A 22,512-nucleotide genomic window follows, 5' to 3' on the forward strand; every position below is an offset into this window, starting at 1 on the left:
GTCGCTGCTAGCGCTGGAGGGATGAAAGGGGGGCGGAGCTGGTTACGAGGCCGACGACAACGCCGACGACGACACGAAACCCAGGAACGGACGCCAAAGAGCCATTTGTGTAGCCAGCCCCCCTCCACAGTCTCTCCTCCTCCCTTCCATCATCCTCCTTCGCCCGCAGAGCCGACAGCGCGCATGCGCGGCGGCGGAGCAGATTCGTCGGCGAGCTGGTTACGAGGCCGACAACGCCGACGACGACGCGAAACCCAGGAACGGACGCCAAAGAGCTGCGCTCTAAAACATTGAGGGATGAAACTACCCCTTCATTGGGCGAATCTGTGCCCAGAAAAGCAAGCGACACTCTAAACAGAATGATAGCCCCGGCCACAACTGGAGATTGTCGATAATCTGATCTACGAGCACAATTCACGTCGCCCATACAAGGAGATTACACAAGATTCGGTGACAAGCAGCAACAAATAGAATCGTCGTAAACATTCGGGTAAGTTTGAAACATGCAGGCGCGTCTTGCGCTGAGCGGTAAATTTAAGGTGTTAGTGGTCGAAATTAAGTGCCCGAAAAAAGGGTAAGTACACGTGTCAATACTGCCTTGAGTGATCTTTCAAATTTTATGACACTTTTTTCTAATTGGTGCGATTTTAAAAATTTAGGAAGTATGGGTACCATGAGATGGGACGACCTCTAAATTTGCCATGTACGCATGTGCCCACAAAGAAAAAATATAAGGACTGAATTTCTGATATTTATTCATGCGAAGCTCACGTTACTAGCAGCAAAGTATGTCCGTTTCGCCCAACTTACATTTGCTAAATGGCGGTTTACAGAGTTTATAGCTTTTTATAAAAATCTGCAGGCCTGAAAGGAAAACGATCCTCTACGGAAGACAAAGAACATGAAACATATTGCCTTCAAATATCTAACATAGCAAACTTTTTACTTTGTAGAGTCACATTGGAACCGTTATCGCATCACCAAGCTCTTGAGCGCATGAATGAAGGAACGGTTGCAATTTCCCTCACTATGAGAAGCAGCAAACCGATAGTTGGTGAACGAAAAAACGCAGTAAGCGTTTCACTGCTTTGTGTTGTCTAATTTGTTGCAATATTTGAAGATGCCCTCGAGCAACCTTATTTAGCGACATCATTAAATAGACATGCTCCTTCAGCAGCTGTAATATAGATGGCCAAGCATATTATAATGGCCAGGGGAACGGCGACGCGGCTCACTTGCCGGCAGGTGCGCTAACGTCGGGGTCCGCAGTTTCTATGTTTTCCTGGTGGTCCCGTTCCTGCTAACCGCCCAATGAGCACATAATTCCATCCATAAATTCAATACATCCGGCGATACGAAGTTTGTAAACCTAGGGCCAACTTCGGCGGGTTCACGACCGAAAGAAGACATCCATCACGTGGCAGCCGAGATAAGCCTGACGAGGAGTAAAGAACGGCGGCGACAACTAAACCGTCGACGCCGGCGAACGTGCACGATGCATCAGCGACGCTGGCGCAGATGGCGGCCCGTACACCATCGTCCGGAGGGGACAACAGCCCTGCGCGTACCTAAAGGAGCCGTGAACCGACTGCAGAAGAGCACACGAATAGTTCCGATACCCTACGACGTCCAAAACCGGCCACTATGGTCAACGAGCAAGCCGACACCGACTCCAAACGGCCGACCCGCCCGACAACGCACTTCACTGAGAGCCTATGGCGAGGGCTGCGGCATTACCCGTCGTGGTTGCTTAGTGGCGATGGTGTTCGGCTGCTAAGCACGAGGTCACGAGGTATGCATCCCAAAAAATTGGCAGTACGATACCGAAGCTCCGGGGTTACCACACTGCTTGGAACCCCGTTTTCCCGCAAATCGCTAGCTTTGCCAAAACATGGCGCTGTGCTATCTTATAAACACATCCCGGTCTGCGAGATACAACGCCAGATAATCATGATACGGCCATACAAAAGAAACAAAGGAACAAATAAATAAAGGAACGCTTACAGTCTGCCCAGGCAGAAGCAAGTAGAGTTCAGTCGCCTCGTGGATTTTGCGAGGGAGGAAGCTCTGAGGGGTGACAAAATCATAATACTTGGGGAATTCAATGCACCCCACTCGCACAGGAGTTACACGAGCGAAGGCACCATTGGAGTCATCAATACAAAGGGTTCTCGAGTTAATAATAAGCCCAGGAATGCCCCCTCACACTGACAATAGCGTAGCACGAGATACGACACCTGACCTAACGTTCACCAACGACCCGAACCGACTCATGCGGACAAACACAGAACAAAATTCACGCAGCGATGATAACATAATACCATTAGCGAAAAACTCCCTGAAATTAGGGAGGACTACAGGCATCGTAATGATAACGGATTGGACGGCCTTTAGGGTACAACAGGACCAACTACATGGAGAGGAAAATGTGACATCCTGGGCCCTATACATTGGGACAAACATGGCAATAAACAACAAGAATGGTAAGAATCACAACCGAAGCACAGGCTCTAGACAGACGCCTCTTGTACTTATGGGAAGCTCGACGCAGTCTAACTAAGAGATGGAAAAGAGAAACCCAGAAAAGAAGGCCGCAATACCCATCGCAGGGATAGCGCAGAAAGTGATTCAGTATGCTCAGAGCTCATGCAATAGCAACTGGAAACAGTTCTGCGACTCGATGCAGGGGACACTACATACGAAGAAGACGTGAGCAATCCTTGGCCTTCGTAGCATGATGGATCCCGCAACTACGAAGACAGCCACACACTTAACGCCTAAACTGTTAGAGAGCGAATTTACGGGAACAAACACTCAGCTAACAGAAAAACTAAAAAGAAATCTACCTTGGCGCAGCGGCGAACCAATGGTACCTCAACACCAACTACGAAGGGCCGCCAAATCAGGTATTAGCCGTGTCTATAAAGGTAGCAGAGGTGTACGCAGCCGCCCAGTCGTTTAAGAAAAACAGGGCCCCAAGACCCGATTGAATCACAAATGCAGTGATCCGTAACCTGAATCACAATACCCTCAACCAGATCACGAAATTTTTCAACAGACACGCCTGAATTGAGGGAGGTGAAGTCCGAAAAGAATGGAAAGACGTAAACATCACATTAATCCATCAAACCAGGAAAACCCAGAAACCTACAGAATTTGCACCCCATCTCACTTACTTCGTGCACAGGAGAGCTGTTTGAGAAAGTAGCACAAATAAGATTGTGGAACCACATAGGAAGTCACAGGCTACTCCCGGATTGCATGTTCGGGTTTCGACCGCATATTTCAGCACAAGACGTGTTTCTCCTATTAGAGGCGGAAGCACTAATCTCACCAAATGGAAGAGACGAGACCGTCCTAACGCTAGAAATAAAGAAAGAGTTTGACACCATTAACGTAGCCTCATTCTCGAAAAAATCAAGAAAATTGGATGGAGAGAGAAAGTATACCAGTACATACACTCTTTACTAAGCAATAGAATGGCAAAAAAGGTCTGGGTTTGACAAGGTCAAAGCGTTTTAGAATGCCAGAAAGAGGCTCCTACAGGGTTCGATACTCTCCCCAGTACTCTTCAACGCAGGGTTGAAGCTAGCTATTTAACTAGGGGAAGCAAAGGTCCTGGGACAAGCAATTTACGCCGATGATATAATGATCTGGGCACATAAAGGCTCATATAGAAACAAGCAGAACTCCCTACAAATAGCCATGTCAAAACTAGAGAATTTCACTAAAGAAGCAGACATGAAATGCTCACAAGAAATGTTCGAATTCGTAAGAGTCCGAGCACCATACTCGAGAAAACAGAAACGAACACATAGAGAGTACACCTAAACGGCTGGTCCATAAAGGAGGTGCAAAGACTAAGCATACTAGGTCAATGGATGCATTAGAACGGCAACACAGATCACACCTTCGCTGACCGAAGAGAAACAAATATAAGCGTAGCATGCTTAAGCCACCGGATGACCAGAAATAAGAAAGCTTTCACGGAAGAAGAAACCACAAGGCTAGTACAGGCATTTGTCATCAGTCGAGTAACCTATGGTCTCCCGTTCCGCAAATTCTCAAAAAAAAATGCAGTTAAATGCCTTAATACGCACAGTATACAAAGTAGCATTGGAACTACCACGCAATACAAGCACTGAAAAACTCCAAGACAAGGGAATACACTATACGCTTGAACAACACGGAACGTCTATGATACTCACGCAGCGAGCAAGGCTAAACTCAATAGAACAAGGCAGAGCCCTACTCTAAAGGCTAGGCTATCCCCTAAGAGCGCAACATTCCGGAGTGCAGACACTTCTTCTACCCAACGAGGTCAGAGAACAAACACATTATAGCATCTCTCATACCCAAAAACATGAGTGCAAAATATCATACGGACATACGTGCGGCCAGGACTAGAGCGTCACAAAATAATTTCGGACGCAACTGGGACACGTACTATACAGACGTTTGTAGAATAGCAACAAACAAATACACTATAACAGCTACAAATCATAAAAACCCGATCACAACAACCTTACAAACTGAATCGGTTAGCAAGGCAGAATTGCCACCCATAGCCTTGTCCATCCGAGATGCCGAAGACCAAACGCAGGGTGCACTAGTCATATCCGACTCGCAGTCAGCATGCCGTCAATAAATCGCGGGAACTGTATCGAAAATTACAGCGAAGATTCTTGGAACACACATCCAATAATATCAAGAGATCACCTGGTGTCCTGCACACCCGGGGCTAGAGAGTAACGAGAGGGCCGACGTTATAGCTTGAGGAATTAGTATCTAAGCGCAGATCGATACTTGCGAAGAACCTCAGATCAGCACGCGCGACATGCTGGAGGCACAAAGAAAGGCAGAAATTCAGGCCTGCTACACCCCATACTTGAACTAAGGCTGGCTAGGGACTCGCGCATACTGCAAACGCGCATCCGAATCTATTATTCTTCAATAAAATAGATCCGGCGGAATACACTTCCAAGTTGCTCTTCCAGACCAAGCCCAGCGAGCCGCACAGGCAAGTGGAGGCCTGGGCGATGGAACGCATCCATTCGTGCCCTATTACCCCAAAGTAAAATATTGTTTCTACTACTACTATGATGTCCACCCAATGCAGCAATATTAGGGAGGGTTGTTGGCAAGAACGCACTCTCTGAGTATCAATCTCACCTACACATGCTTTACAACGCCGGGACATGTGCGCTGACATTTTAAAAAAATTACACCCTCTTTCAAAATTTCTCTTAAGGGTGAATGGCGAAAGCGTACACTTACTGTTCATATCATTCACCTCCTTCTATTTGCCTCCTCTGTTTTTCTTCATATTGGTCATTTCATAGTCATTACTAGTCATTACGAGTCATTTCAGTGATTATTAGTCGTTACTGCTCACTAGTAAGCATTTTTAGTCATTTGTAATCAATTGTGGTCATTACAAGCCGTCGTTCCACATATCGGTCATTTCGTAGTCAGTTGTATTCATTGCAAGTGATTATTAGTTAGTACTGGTTATTACTAAGAATGTTCAGTCATTTGTAATTACTTGTAAGTTAAATGTTTACGTTAGACTTATTGGTCATTTCATAGTCATTACTAATCATTACAAGTCATTAACCTCTAGCGATGTCTATTATAGCGTTATCATTCAATTACTGTCACTAATAATCATTTTTCATTCTTTACTTTGTCTTTATAGGGCGTGATGACGATTCGACGTACACTCCAGCGGTGAGTTCTGCTGACACAAACTTCACCATGAGCGTGGAAAGGCTTTTGCCTAAAAATCTTGACCTTTACACCTTTGCCTATAATTTTTACACATCATCTTCATAGGAAACGCAAAAAAGCCTTTTTTATGCTTTCTGTGTTAGAGTTATCTTCTCTTTGACGCATTTGTCTCGAACGAAACCACAATCCGGATATTCGCGTTCGTAAATATCTCCCAAAGAGTACAAATTCATCCTATATGCAAAGAGTTTGCTCTTGTGATTGCACGTAAATTTTTCTTTTATTTCGCGTTCCCTTAACCGTAGATAGGCCAAATGACATAATACTATCTAATTTGTCATAACAATGCAGACGCTCGAAAAACTTGATTGTAATGTTTTCAGGGGCTATAAGGGAACGCCTCTTTTCCTCTGTCTTCCGTGCCCCCTGTCTGCTGAAGTAGCACGATGTTGCGGTATCAAAGGCCGCCCTTGGCAGCCACATTTCGGGGGAGGGGGAGGGGGGAGCAAAATGCAAGTACGCCCGTGTCCTCGTGCATCGGAAGCACGTTAAAGGTTGCCTGGTGGTAAAAATTAGACCACAGACCCCACTTAGGCGTGCCTTAAGATCAAATCGTGGTTTTTACCCGTACTACCCAAGTATTCAATTCAATTACCGGCCCCTGTAGTTGTCAACATTTGGTCTTGGGAACATGGACTAGAATTATTATCTTTGTAAAAGCCTCTCCGAGAGCCTCTTCTGTTCCCAATTTCGTAGGTTTGATGTCTTTTCTCACTGCTATATACAAACTCTACGTGAAATTTGCACGGCAGCTCAACAGTGACTATTTTCTATGTTTCTTGGTCAGTCAACACCTAAATTGCGTTAACAAGTCTTCTAAATGTAGTGTAAGGTACATCACCTAGCTTTATATGATGGCACTCACCAGTTGGGGAATCCCGTATCCTTCGAAGCGCTTGCACGGTTTGAACACAGAGTACTCGCCCCAACCTGCATAGTCTTCATCATCCAGTTTGGGTGTGTACCAGCGACCTTTCATGGTGATCGAAATAGCGAAGAGTTGACTATTGAAGATTTCTTTTTTCCGCATGCATTTCACCAAATACACCGCGTCATCCTGCAGAAAAAAAATAATAAATGTTCACCTATTTTCAACGTAATATTGCAGTAATTATCTGTTACAAATAACACTTACTGCAATCACTACTTACCCGCCATCGTAACCTAATGGCATGAGTACATAGCACCACCAAAAGCACCACAATAATATCTCATGGAGCTCAAAGGAAAAGCGTTGAATCAGGTAGAATCGTCTACACATTGCCGATGGGAAGGCAGCGTGCAGAAATATTCTCTTTAGAATGAAGTTACCCATTTCTCTTAGTTTTGAAGAGAAAGCTGGGCAGTCTTCTATTGGAGTGTGTCTCGACAGGCCGCCTAGTAACCAAGTCTGATGTAACGATCAGTTGTACGTAAGTCGTCTATTCAGGTAATGTAGTAAAATGACGAAATTGACGTGTCGAAGCCCGTACGGGTACCTTATGTCAATGGAGTTGTTGAATGAAAATCTTCGACTCATCTATGCGCATTGACTTGGTCACATACCCAAGCGTAAATAAAATTTTCCAGCGGCGTCCATCTTCCATTTCTCGTTTTGTTAACACGGTGTCTGCACTGGAACCGAAACATCAATGTAGTCGTTTAGCTGCTCGTTGACATGATTAAAAATTGCTATACAGTTAGCATGCCTGTAGCACGAGTAAATATTATGCCCATAGGGGAAGCTTTATATTTCAGGGAGCCAAAGATACCTACGTATTATTTGCCCGTTTCAATGAGCTGTTTAGCCTAATAAGACAAGGAAAGGAAACACGTTAGGTTGATGGACACCAACGTTATACATTGCAACTTGACTACAGCTTAGTCGCAGACACCATTAGGCTGTTTACATAATTTGCGGGAAAGCTATAACTATAGCGGTTGATTGAACAGCTTAAGCGTTCATTGAGATAGCAAGTGGGCATCACGTGATTCAATTACATACAGCCTTATGGCTTTAAGCTTGATAAATGTTCCATATTTGGCTGCAGCTGAATGAAAAAATCAAGTTATTTAAGAAGTACATCTGGGCAAGATAAACTAGAAGTTTACCCTGAAGCTAATGTAATCCATCAGCGCATTTTTTCGCATCTACGCCAGGTAAACGGTTAAGTACACCAACCAATGGGCTAGGCCGTCCACAGTGACGAAGGCAATTTGTGCTAGGGCAGTTCTGCTTAACGAGTGTTGCAAATTGCTTTTGTCACAAGTGCGTTATGAACCACCTCCCATATTTCGACGACGGCGCGCTATAATGGTGCGTCGAGGGGGGATCGACAGTAGCTCGCCCAAGCACGCGAAGTGCTCTCCAGTGCCCCTCTCGTCGGTGACTCTGTCTACTTGAGGAGGAAGCACGCCGTGTAGTAAGCATGACACGCTTACAGCTACCGCTGTCGACGACCTTCAAATGACCTTGATAGAAAAGCCAGGGCAGTTATAAAGGCGCCTAGACGAGAACATCAGGGCATCGTTGCGAGAGCAAAACAAGATCATCCAGGAAACCAGGCATTACATAAGAAAAAGTGTTCTCTCGCTCCCAGCAGCTTGTACAGGACCACATTACATACGATAGTTACAGCCCAAAGAAAACGCAAAAAATATTCCTCCCGCATTCTTCGCAATGTATCTTCGCAATATCGTCATCATTAGCCTACTTTCTATCCACTGCAGCACAAAGGCCTCTCCCTGCGATCTTCAATTACCCCTGTCCTACGCCGAAGAATTCCAGCAAGCTCCTGCGAATTTCTTAATTTCGTCCGTCCACATAGTATTCTGCCGTTCTCGACTGCGCTTCCCTCCTCTTGGCACCCCTTCTGTAACCCGAATGGTCCACCGGTTATCCAACCTACGAATTGCATTACCTGCCCTGCTACATTCCTTTCTCCTAATGTCAATTAGAATATCAGCTGTACTTGTTTTCTCTCTGATCCACATCGCTCTCTTCCTGTCTCTATGCGTTGCATCTAACATTAGTCATCCCACCACCATTTGCGGTGTCCTTAACGTGTTTTTGAGCTTCTGTTTCAGTTTCCAAGTTTCTTCCCCAAGAGTCAGCGCCGGTAGAATTCATTGATTGTACACCTGTTCTTTTAATGATGATGGTGAGCTTCCAGTCAGGATCTGACAATGCGAATGTGCTCCAACCAATTTTTATTCTTCTGCTAATTACCTTCTCATTATCAGGGCCTCCTGTAAGTAATTGACCTTGGTAAACGAACTCCTTCAGGGACCCTAGAGGTTGACTGGTGATCCTGAGCTTTTGTACTCTTGCCCGGCTATTCATTATCATTGTCGTCTGCATGTTAATCTTCAGCTCCATTCTTAGACTCTATGCGTTAAGGTGCTCAATCATTTGTTGTAACTCGTCCCCAGTGTTTCTGAACAGGACAATGTCATCTGCAAACTGAAGGTTGCAGAGACATTCGCCGTTGATGCTTTCTCCGATGGCTTTCCAGTTCAATAGCTTGAATACATCTTCTACGCGCTCGGTGAATAGCATTGGAGAGATTGTGACTCCTTGTCTGACCCTTTCTTTGTAGGTATCTTCGTGTTCTTATTTTGGAGAATTATGGCAGCTGTGGATTCTCTCTAGGTACTTTCAAAGATATTTACAGAAGCGTCCCGTACTCCTTGATTATGAAATGCCTCTAAGACTGCTGGCATCTGTACTGAGTCAAGTTCCTCTTCGCACTCTATGAACGCCACATAGAGAGGCTGTGTGTACTCAGATGATTTCTGGATTACCTTATTGATGACATGGATGCGATCCATTGTAGCGTATCCCTTCCTGAAACCTGACGTTTCACTTGTTTTACGAATGTCCAATGTTGTCTTGATTCCATTTCAATGGGAGGTGTATGAAAAAATACCCACTAGTGTTGGGTGGTCCTACCCTTCCATACATCAAAACTTAAAGATGTCTTGCAGTGACGATCGATAAAAAACTCACATGGTCGCCTCAAGTGAAAAAAACTAAGTGTGAAGACTTCCTCGTATTCCGATCTTTAGCTGGATCACAGTGGGGCAGCAACTCTCGATCAATGGTGCTCCTCCATACAGCCTACGTCGACGGAACATATGATATTACCTCGCGACCCTGCACAAAATGTCTCCCACAAGCAAGAGAAAACTTGAGCCAGCACGTAACAACTGCCTGCGCGTATGTCTTGCCCTTCCGAAGAGGTTGTCCCGCTCAGGAATTGTAGCAGAAGCTGGATGCCTGCCCCTTGAAGTGCTATCCTCGCAGAAGAAACTTCGGATTCACCTTCGCAAAGTCATTCATACGAAGACTCACTTTTTAAAAGATATTTCTAGAACCCGTGCTACATCCAGCCTTGGACAGGCCGTTGGAAGCATATCTATTTCGATTCCTGCTGAGGCGTCACAAATTATGCCACGAAACAGTTCACCGTGGATGATGTACCCATGGGAAATCCTGCGATATATCCCTGAAATCAGTGCAATAAGGAAAATACCTCAAGCAATGACACACCAGATAGCTTTGGAAGATATGCATAAGGAACACGCAGCTGCAACCCAAATTTTCACCGATGCATATGGCTCTCCAACTCCGCATCGATGATCGTGTGGACTCTGTGGCCTCTACAGGGCAACGATTCTCCTTTCGTCTTTAGCGACCGGCATCATCTGCTTGCCTGAGCTATATGGCATTATGAATGCCCTTGCGCATGTAGCCGCCAAAGACACGGGTGATTTTCATGCATTCAAAAGCAGCTCTACAAACTATGTGGAACAGGCACAAGCGTTGCAAGAATCAATCTGCAGCATTTTACATTTTTTATCTGCACCAAGGGGCTAAGAATTCTGGGCATTGCGTCCAGTTCCAGTTTATACCTGGTCATGCCGTCATTTCGAGAAAAGAAAAAGGATGAAGCTACCCCAAAATGTGCTCCAGTACCGCAATTTCAAAAGGAAATATTTTACAAAAGCCCACGCTTCAAACATGGCAAGAAAATATGCTTATCAAGAAAAAGAACGTATCGAGAATCTGCCGCTTCACGAAGACAACTTCCTGCGTTACACTGACCAAGAAAAGAGACCGAAAATTACACGACCACTTCCTCGACACCTAGAGACATTGTACCATCGTCTTCGACTGAACATGGCATACACGAAGAATTATCTGTACCACATAGGGCTTACCAGTAACTCCTACTGTGATAACTGCGGCAACTTAGAGACAATGGAGCACATATTACTAGAATACCCCGCGTAGCGCGACGAGAGAAAGTTTTTTTTTTAGCAACAAATGAGCATGATTAGCCACGAACCATTGACATTACCGAGCATCTTAGGTCCAATGCCCGGCCCTTCAAAACAGCGGCGGTTTATGAATTTATTGTTCAAATACCTGTCAGAACTTTGTCTAATAGGAAAGCTTTAAAGATTCCACATTTCATACACAAAAGCCTAAATTTGCACACCATTTAATCTGTAATTATTATACTCAGGTCCACTTGCACATATCATATTTATTTTTACTCTCTTTATTCTTCCACTCTCCTCTAAAATCTTTTAATCCCATTCCCCATCCCTATGCAGAGTAGCATGCCAGCGATTGTATACGCCCTGGCAAAATTCTGGGTTTTTCTAATGGTCCCTCTGATTCCATTGGAGCTTATCTTCGTGAATATTTTCTACAATAGTGAAAATTAGCTAATGGGCACATAATTTTTCCATTCTTTAACGTCTTCCTTTGTGTGGATTAGTACAATGTTTGCATATTGCAGTTATGTGGGACCCATGAAGTCAATGGACCGTTAGTGTAAAGGGCCGCTTGTTTTTGAAGCAATATGTCTCCTCCATCTTTTATTAGGCGGAATAGTAGTTCATCATCACCGACCGCTTTGACCCGCTTCATGTCAAGAAAGGACCTCTAACTTTGTCGCTAGTTCCAGAAGGAGCCTATCTAAACTGTTCATTACAACTTTGAATAGAGGTATCATGGCTGCTCATAGTTGGCTGATCTGAAGCTATGGAAAAGAAGTAGCTGCAAAGTATTTGAGTGTAATGACTAATGAATGTGTGCCAATCCTATACTTCTAGGAAGGCACAAAAAAGCGGTTATCATGAATGAAAGCTTCTGTTTCGAGCTTTCATAAAATCACTTTCCACTGAGGTGCTGAAAGCCAGTACTCATACCTAGCATTCGTGCTTTATAATGCTTGCTTTTACTTACGGTATATTAAATTAAACATTATGTGGGAACCTGATAACAATGATGAAATGTGAACGAGAGAAAGGACTGATATTTACGTAACACAAACACTGTGATTAGAGATGGCTTGGCAAATGTGTAACTCAAGAAACAACACACGTTCGCTCAGTAAATCTGTCGCTTTAGCAGAAGTATGACATAGAAGGTTTCTTTCTAGCGAGCAGATTGCTGCTCATGCCGCATTCTGTGACATTGTCCATATAAATGCATATATGCATCCTGCATACACGATAATTTAGTGGCGGAGCCAACTGTAGAACTAACAAGATTCTGTGGAATCACAGGCTTAAATCTTTTTTTGCTTGATGACTTACGAACTACGTGCAATGGAAGAATGAGATCTTCTGTATTCATGTAGATACCTCTATGGAGGAGCTATGCATGGCACAATATATAATACTCTTAGTTTCATGTCGAAACATTGCAACGCCTTATGTTCAATAGTATTTCAAAGTGTCTTTTAAATTAAAAAGTCATCTGTGCACCCTAGAAAATATTGTATATGGAAGAAATGATATGAAGAAGTGGCATAGACTACTTCAGATGAGTAAACAACTACATTTTCCATTTAACATACTGCGAAGCCCTCAGCATTCAGAACTCGCTGACTTACCGACACATGATTGTAAGATTCACATACTGGAACAAATTAACATATTTTGCTTTGTAGCTTGATGTGCAGAGTTGTATTCCTAAGATCTTGTAAAATTACTAGTCACTGCTATTCTGAAGGAATAAAGAGCCGGAATAATTCGGCCATATTACAGACATTTGTACTTTTAAGCAGGACGATCTTTAATAGGACACTCTTTGAGGAAGGCAAACAAGACACAATAATAAATATTCACAATGCAACGTCATGGAAACGGATTGTGGTAATTGTAGCGCAGATGCAGGTAACTCTCAAATATAATGAAGAAACAAACAAAACTGCGTGTAACCGGCTGCGTCTTCTCACGGGAATGCATTGCAGCAGTTGGCTGGAAACACATCGAACACCACCGCATTCTTGTGGTGCACAACACATGGGACACATTCACACTGCAGAGATTCGTGGGCCCCATGATAAACACATTAGGTACACACAACAGGAGCACCATCCGCGCGCATTCAACACTCCGACACGAAAGCGATTGCGGACGACAAGGGTATAACCTGCGCCACACGAGCAATAAAACCTCGTAGATTTGATGCTTTGCGACTTAAGCGATTAAAAAGTGCACGAAAATATCGCGCACTGCACGCGCCAGCTGTAGCAAGTCCTTTAAAACGAAGTGGTGGCGCCGGTATCACAGGTAGGAGCGCAAAACTTCACGAAGGGGCTTAAAACAAACATTCCCTCTCAATCCAAGTCAAACCATTGAAATCACGGGCACATGGCTCGACAACGGTTTCCTGGAATAACAAAACCGGATCTCGAAGGCCATGCTTTTGCTGGCTGCATTTGGGAGGAGTTGTTCAAAATCAGATATGCCTCATAGAATTTCTTTCTGCTCTAAGCTATAAAGGGCAATAGAGAACGTTTGATAGCCCATTTTGTACGACAACAACATGTGTAGTTATGAGCAACATGACAAAAAGGAAAGTGTACTGTTTAATATTTTAGGCGTCACGGAGGCCACAACAACCGCACACGTCTACGCATGCCCCATGCGACCTGTTGGCGTCGTCACCCACGACCCAATTTGAATGGACATGCTCCTAGGATTCATTCGTCGTTCCTGTTCTCTATTTTTGTTAAGTGCCTGCTGGTTGTGTGCGCTGCTACGACGCGTTTGTGTAATCGCGTGGTTTTGTGTTTGTTATGATGCAATGTGACTTAATAATAAATTGGGGCTTTTACGTGCCAAAACCACTTTCTGATTATGAGGCACGGCGTAGTGGAGGACTTCGGAAATTTCTACCACCTGGCGTTCTTTAACGTGCACGTAAATCTAAGTACACGGGTGTTTTCGCATTTCTCCCCCATGGAAATGCGGCCGCCGTGGCCGGGATTCGATCCCGCGACCTCGTCCTCAGCAGCCCAACACCATAGCCACTGAGCAACTACGGCAGGTCGAAATGTGACTCAGTTCGCGCCCACAAAAGTGGCAGAAGATAGCTTGTTTCTCTCTGTAAACTCGCTGTATGCGTGGCGCGCCAATCAAATGTGGACCAACGATGTTCGTGCCGTAGACCTTTGTGTCCGGTTGTCGTGGAAAGTTGGGTGGACGCCTCAAAGAAATGCGTGTTATCAGCGTGCCTCAGCTACTCCACACGCAACGGCATATGTGCATGAAATAACATCGCCGCAATGGCAGCTTCGAGGGCGCTTTTCGAGCACGTCGTAACATTGAAAAAGGTAAGTAATTGTAAACATATGCGTGTTGTGCGTACTTTCCGTGTGTGCATGAGTGCTTTGCGAACGTAGCGAATAAAACTTCGACGTAAATACTGAAATGTGCGCTTGCATAGCGCTGATTGTCAGAATTTAGTTACACAAATTTATTGACTTAGTGCGAAATTGAAAATATTTATAGCGTTTTCTTCCGGTGGTAAAGATTACGTTAGGAAGTAATCGTGTTCGTAATGTGCGCCTGTGAGCGGACTCCCGCTTTTCCGGTGAGGTTGCATAACAAAGACGCATTTGCTTTTTCTCTGATTATTTGTGCAATGATGTTTCTTTGCTTATGAATGCCTAGACGTTTTAAATGATCTCTGCTTACAAATTTTCTGTATACGGGCAGATATCGCTGAAAAAATGTGAGCATTCATAGATTGCTACTAGTACAGCTTACTTTTTAAGACAAGATGTGTTCACATAAGTTTCACGTAACTAATCTTGACAGCGGAAAGTTGATTAAGCTCTCTTGAAAAAAAGAATTATTACGTAAGCAAACATTTCTTTGTGATCTACATTTGCTGTGTTATGTGAAAATTCTATGGGATGAAGGCTTCCCATTGTCATTACCTTCATCAGCGACTTCAACCTTGTGCTCATTTACGACCTTGAACTAATGTAAACAATGTCTTCATAACTATGTTAAGTGCTCCTTGCATGTGTTTATAATGTGACAGCTTCATGTCACATTATATGACAGCCTCATGCCACTGCCATAAGTTAAAACACAGCTTCTTTTGTAGTGGCGACGCCGTCACGCACAACGGTGTCCACATAACGGAAGAGCCCCCAGAAATTCAGCAGCATGGTGCATAACCTGGATGGTCGGCTCATTGTGAATAGTACAGGTTCCAAAAAGGAGGATATAGCAATAACTCACGGATAAGCTTATTGGCATATCCCTAACACAACTTACTAAGTGGGCTAAATATACATGCAACTTTATTCAACTTCCTCCTTATCTTTGTTCTTAGACGTTATGCCCAAAATAGCGTGTTCTTCTCAGAAGTATATCTAACTTGTCATGATGCTTAATATATTTTCCTGCATCAAATGTTTGAGTGCGAGTTACTTTTATTTTTGCTTTGTGGCCTATATATATAATATCAGTTCTTGAAGGTTTGTTTGTTTAGGAGCTTTTTTCTATGCTACAGCTTGTATTGGAGAATTTCTTTCTGTTTGTACTAAATGCTCAAGTAAGAATACGAATTTCATGGGGCCGAATATGTCACAAGTCTAAGCGTACAGCATGCTTACCGTCGTTTAATAAGAATGACACAATTATGACACAACTGCTACTGGCAAATACATATTTGGTGAGTGTGAATTCCTTGAAATTTTACACGAAGGTCCGTGTTCACTGTGCTGCAGTTATTACAGTAGAGAGGTGTTTTCTAGTAGGCTCGAATTATATCTTTTTCTTTGCAAGGTATCCTTATTCGTGTAAGTACGCATTGTAGTAGTTGCAAGTCTGTCCAGTTAAATTATTTTTCGCTTCAAGTCAATACAGCATAAACCACTTAGTTACGTGGCAGATCTATCATTAAGGAAGCACACAATTTCTTCCATAGTGTTTAATTGTGTCCTTGCTCTTGCTAAGGCATTTGCTGGTTATTGCAGTGTTGCTCATCAAATAAATTTCATTTCAACAGCACCTCCTACAACACACTGTTTGGCACGTGCACTAATTGTACACCTTTCAAAAATTACTTCTAAGGTGTGGGGTCTCTTTCAATATGTTCTGTTTCATCCTATGTATTTGTTGTGCACTGTGAGCAGTCTTCTATTCATTCTGATTTGCACTGTTCAGGTCAGAATTGTTTCAATCAGCAAGTCCCAATTGTGATGCTATCAGTGAGGCATCGGTGACTGGACCGATAAATTGAATGTAGTATATGCGATCCTAAGCGTATTTTGACAAAAATACTACTTCAACTCTTATGGTTTTAAGTTCGGTTGCAAATATCTATTGCAATTTTCCACTGTTTTAGCTATGCGAGACAGCCTATGTTGTGTCTGCTGAAGCCAGATCCATGGTTAGTTTGCCTTCTTGTTTTTGTTGTGGTACACTTACAATTCTGTGGTGCTTAAGCACTGTCGCCGTGCGAGAGCTGGAGTATTGTGGCAATGTCGAAGTTTGCTTGCATCTATACAGTAAACGAAGACACGCCTATCACCGTATTTGTGCGGCTCCTGAACACTGGTCATATCCTCCATGTGAAACTTGTAACGTCCCTTTGAGTGTGCCGGTAAGTTCATATATCTTTCCCGGACAAAATTTATGCAGGGAAGGGAGGGAGACCATAGAAGACCACTGCTAACAACTGCATCTTCTGATTGAGCAACTAAAAATTTCAATAGCACAAGACGTGTGAATATATAGTGCAGCAGTTTTTTAGGTGTGGAAGTGCAATTTCATTACAAAGGCACTGGCTAATATAAACTTCCTCTGACAATAATATAATATGACGCTAATATAATAAACTTCCTCTGACAAACTCTAGACAAATTTGCTGATACCTGTAAGCAAGCAAAGCTCGCTTGCCTGCTCACCTTTTTAAGTTCACTAGTGGACTCGTATATATACTGCCTACATTATGTTTTTGCAGGAAATATGTGTTCAAAATTGGCCACTAGTGAATTCAAGAAGGCATCCAGGCAAGGGATCCGTGCTTAGTTAAAGATGCCAACAAATTTGACTGCTGTGCGTCAGGGGTAGTGTAGTCTATTCCTTTGATCATCTTCATATTTGGTCAAATGTACATGCGGCAGATAGGCTGGTTCCTCAACATGCACCCAGGAGAGCAGCATTATTCACTCAAGGGGTCAGTATACTTTTGTCACTTGATGATGCACTGACACGAGTGATGCTGCACCCAAGATTTGTATTATTCATCTGGTCTGTTCACTTGCGGCAACCGACTGAACAACAAAATCAGTGAGAAATACCACATTATGATTCCATGACAAATAGGAATACCCTCTGGATGACATGGAATAGAAATTATTCCGTGCTTATTTATTCTGTTTTATTACGCAAACATGGTTACGCTTTTTGTACTATTGTTTTGCGAATTGTGCTCTATTTTTGAGAGAACTCTGCAGCAGAAGTACACATGCATTGTAAATATTTTCTTTATTCCTTCCAGCAAATTAAATGCGGAATTGATAGCTTTTGTGTCCTCTGGTCTCCTTTCTGTCCATTACCTCGCACTCAAAAGTTAAACATGCAAAGGCACCAACTTTCTCGTTACTTGTCAGTCAGTGCTGATAAACTCGAAATATGTCTTTGAGCTAGAACATTTTGCCATTTACGTCGCTTACAGTAAGTATATAGTACTACGCTTCTGCCTTCTCATCAAGCATGCTAAAATGTATTTACTTTTCTATTGACGGTTTATGCAATGATAGCCTCATAGCACAAGCCAAGAGGTGTAGAGATACAAGCTGTATTTCGGCTTTCACCGATTGCATAGACGGTGATCAGAGGCGGGTACTTGGAGAGCTTTTCTGGTTGGCTGACACAACCTTTACTTATTTCCACTACGGCATGCCTCATAATCAGAAAGTCGTTTTGGCACGTGAAACTCCACAATTAAAGGACAAGAATCACTGTCCCAAGATCGCGATTACAAAATTATAAAAGTGCCGCGAGAAATAAGGACAAAGGCTAGTGCAGTTATTCTGCCGCTTCGCCATTATCCCCAACTCCACAAAGCAGATTTAAAAACGCAGGTTTTCAACAAACAGCACCATAAACAACACAAAGGCAAATGCCCCACGAAACACATATAAGATGTTTCTGCCAACTTCTGTCAAGAGGTGACGCACACGAAAAGAAGTAAATACACAATACTTTAGCAAAAGAACGATAAAAATAACAAAATTAAATCCCCAGACTACTAGGAAACGTGCTAATATCAACAGTAACGAGTTTATTGTGGTGCAACACGTGCGCGAGCATATTGAAGTTCTGCGAATAGAGTTGTTGTAAGATAATGAAACGAGCCGCAAAGAATATAACAAAACTGTCAGGATTAAGGGCACCTATGGAGATAAAGACACCGCTGACAGTGAGCATCACTCTAAACATATTCAGAAGCGGTGGAACTCTGACCGTATAGAAAGAGCTATATTCGCACTAGTTATTGCCGGTGACACATATGATATATATATATATATATATATATATATATATATATATATATATATATATATATATATATATATATATATATGTATATATATATATATGTGTGTGTGTGTGTGTGTGTGTGTGTACTCCAATGGTTTTGAAAACACGCGCCAAGACTGATATTGCAAATGTACACCTGTAAGCGACATCACAAGCACATCGGACTGGAGCAGCGTCGTGCAAATATTTGTTCCTGCAATGACTGCTGTGGCACTTTCCAACGGATCCTTTCTTACCTTCCACATACCCTAAAACTGCGTACGCTTTTTGGAAGAAGTCTATGCTTACCAGCACTATTCCATTGTGGGGACCGACACAGGAGCTCTCGCCCTTTTCTACATTCCTTGTAGAAGAGGAGCGAACATGTTCCTCAGCCATATGTCCTTCGTGTCACAGTGTAGTTTTCGCCTCTTGTCAAAGCCGCAGTGGCCTGTGCGAATATTTATTCACCTCATTGTGTTTTCCCGAGTGTTGTTTGTTCTTGTCAGGACTGTAGTTGTTGTCTTTATTACAGGAACGTGACACTTCTAGAGATGAAAGCATATTTAGCGCCAGCAAACAAGGACGGAAGGGAGACGACAACAATATGCGATTCAACACAATACACAACACAACACACAACACAACACAACACAATGTTGTGTTGTGTTGTGTTGATCATCAAAGTCAAACTGATATAATTTTCCTTGATTACTCAAAGGCTTTTGATCGTGTGGCACATGCTAAACTGAATTTCAAACTAAACAAAATACTTGGCGATGGTCCCGTTACGAGGTGGATAGCCAGCTACTTATCAGAACGCCGACAATATGTGCAATACAATGACCACGCTTCTGATATCGTTCCGGTCATTTCTGGCGTGCCGCAGGGCTCTGTGCTAGCACCATTTTTGTTCATTTTATACATAAACGACATAACATATCACGTTGATGTGAAGGTGCGTCTCTTTGCGGATGACTGCGTGCTCTACCAAAAAATAAGCACTCATGCAGACCAAATAAGGTTAAAGACAGCTTTGGGCAACGTCATAAAGTGGTGCAATACATGGCAAATGTCAATCAATATGGAAAAAACTGTAGTGATGTCTGTCACAAATAAGAAAACAAAAATTAATTTCTCTTACGGTACCTGCAACGGCGTTCTCAGAACAGTAACTGAAAAGAAATACCTTGGTGTGATTATTTCTGATAATCTCAGCTCTAAAACCCAAGTACAAAACATTACCAAAAAATCAATGAACAGTTTATACTTCCTTAAGCGTACCTTGCGCTTTGCGACTCCAGATACAAAGTTATTCGCTTATAAAGTCCTTATCCGTCCAAACTTAGAATATGCAAACGTCGTCTGGTCTCCATATATGCAAAAAGATGTACGCATGCTCGAATCAGTTCAACGAAAAGCTGTTCGTTTTATCTACCATAGATACCGGCGCACTGATTCTCCCACAGAGCTGCTTTCCTGCGCAAGCCTAGACACCTTATCAAGCCGCGCCACGCTCCATAGACTCAAGTTTCTTTATCAATTAATTCATAACGCATTTAACATGGATCCTGCTACTTACATTAGTTTTAATCGTTCTAGAGAAACACGTCACCAGCATGACTTTACGATTAATGAATACTCTTGTGCTAACAACACATTTTACTTTTCCTTTTTCCCTCGAGCCATAAGAGAATGGAACGGGCTAGATAAACCTATACCTGCGCAGGATTCCTTAAAAAAGTTCGCTGAGCTGGCAGCCTCGTCAGTCTTTTCAACAATCCACACCTGACGATCATGTTCAGACTGTATTGATATTGTGTTGCCCACACGGTGTGTAACTGGCGTATTACTGTACTGTACTGTATACTGTTTGTATTGTTGCCCGCTTGATGTGTAACTGGTCTATTACTGTACTGTACTGTATTCCTGTATCTTTCTGATACATCCACTCCTGTAACAGTCCCAGTGGGACTAACAGTATGTTAAATAAAAAAAAAATAAAAAAAAATGTGATGCGACAACACAATTTACCAACACGCCCAACAAATGGCAATGTTACAATGTATAGATATGGTTCGAGTACGAGTTACAATCTCCTGTCCTATTCTACAACATGTCACAGATAATGTGAACAACATCTTCAAATATGTTCACATTATGTTCTGAGAACTGCAGTGTGAAAATAATTTGGTGGCTGTGGGCATGCGCCTCTGTCGGCGGGAACGCTTACAGGTGGTTATGTCTGATTTTATACTCTAGACGCATTAAAGTTCAGAGCTCATGGCAACTGAAGAAATATGGCTACAGCTTCCTAGCTCTAGACAGTGCTCCAGGTATTTCTTTCAATTACGACTATCCAAATCACAGAATAGACGTAACAGTATTCTAGAGGGCCTCTTGAAGCCTCTATGACATCTTCTAAAGATGCAGCCTCATGAAGCCAATCTTCGTGACGAAACACAGCTGTGGTGGCTGATGGCTTGCCCTGGTGGCTTGCCAAAGTTCGTGTTTCCTGCCGTAACGAGCACAACGTAGGCCGCCAAACCATTTACCACGTTCGTGCGCCAGTGCATGCCCAGATTGTTCTTGCTTGCTGATGCGTCACATGACTTTGCCACTGGCGCGCTGGTGCTTGCATCTCTTTCGCTCCAGCGCAAGCGAGGATGTTCTACAGCTAGCTCTATTGCCTGCTAACTCTTACTCGCGTGCGTCTCGTATCTGTACCCGCGAATATTACCGTTCCTTCACAGGTTCCTCCTATTCTGCTCCTTTTCTCTCACCCAAGCCAGAAATATATATCCACTCCACCCGAAATACTTACCTAGTGACAATATAAGTCTCAACTTGCCCATTGTCACCTACCTACTATATAAATGCAAGGAGAGGCTCTAAGACGGAAACATAGCTTGTAGCCGTTGCGCACGACAGCAGCATGCGATGAATGAAACATTCGCCACTTGTTTTTGTGATAAGAAATAGGAATCGGGCAAGTAAAGACGGTTACATAAAAAATTTTTTTTGCCATTAGTGCTGAGGACGAGTTAGGGTATATGCGTGTTTGGGGTCTCCTATGTGCTCGTGGCAGGCACAGCTGGTGCAAATCATTTTGACGATAGGCCAAGTTCCCCATTTGACCACTAGGAAGCCTCAAATTTTGTTCATCTAGGTTGTTCCTGCGGATGGGAAAAAAAACAACTAAGGACAAATAAGCTTGACTTCTTGCTTGACTACATGCTAAGAGGAGTGTGGAGGAAGTCGCATGGTATTTTTCGCTGTAGCAGCCATGTTTTCGGGGCAAAATGGTTGTTTTGTTCTAGTTGTGTGTGCTCGTGCGTGTGGGGCTCCGCACGTTATATACGGTGACAAAGGCGTTGTGTGTATAGGCTTGTGTTAAACTCCGTGATTTGTTTAGCTATATTATCTAGACCCTGCTCTCAATGGCTATGTTCTGGGGAGGCGAGACTAGCAGAAGCAGTACGCGTAAAACAGTGCACGCATGCGACGCCTTACACGAGGTACCATGCCGCGGACGAGCGACGATCCGGGAGTAAGCTTGCCGAATTCAGTAGATTCACGCTAACGAATCACCGCAGTCTTAAATTACTGCACTTCAGTTCATAATATATACACAAAACACTTTGCAGGCCGGTGACAGCTGTGCAGTGTTTGTTTTAGACAACGATGGGGACGGATTGAAAAAAAAGCGGCAGCTGTGGCTACGAGGAGGCCCTCTAGTGTTGCAGATAAATGAAGTCATCTCGTGCACCAGTGCATTCGTCATGACAAATGAGCGAATTCCCGTGCTGTTTTCTTAAAGTGGACCCAAACGCAATGATGGGTTTGAACCCATCGTGATGATGAGCAATGATGAGGGGTGAACCATTCTTA

The 22,512-nt window shown here is 43.3% G+C and overlaps 1 protein-coding gene across 1 annotated transcript in view; it reads right to left on the reverse strand.

Moving 5' to 3' along the window:
* Positions 1 to 22,512, reverse strand: part of LOC139048462 (uncharacterized) — an 86,461-nt gene that overhangs the window by 4,463 nt on the left and 59,486 nt on the right. Inside the window, exons 9-10 of the mRNA XM_070522852.1 lie at positions 7,336 to 7,404; positions 6,656 to 6,847 (exon numbers count right to left, since the gene is read on the reverse strand). Coding sequence (XP_070378953.1) covers positions 6,656 to 6,847; positions 7,336 to 7,404 — 261 coding nt within the window. The remainder of the gene's footprint in view (positions 1 to 6,655; positions 6,848 to 7,335; positions 7,405 to 22,512) is intronic.

This window comes from Dermacentor albipictus, chromosome 8 (assembly GCF_038994185.2).
Source record: "Dermacentor albipictus isolate Rhodes 1998 colony chromosome 8, USDA_Dalb.pri_finalv2, whole genome shotgun sequence".
In the NCBI taxonomy this organism is placed as follows: domain Eukaryota; kingdom Metazoa; phylum Arthropoda; class Arachnida; order Ixodida; family Ixodidae; genus Dermacentor; species Dermacentor albipictus.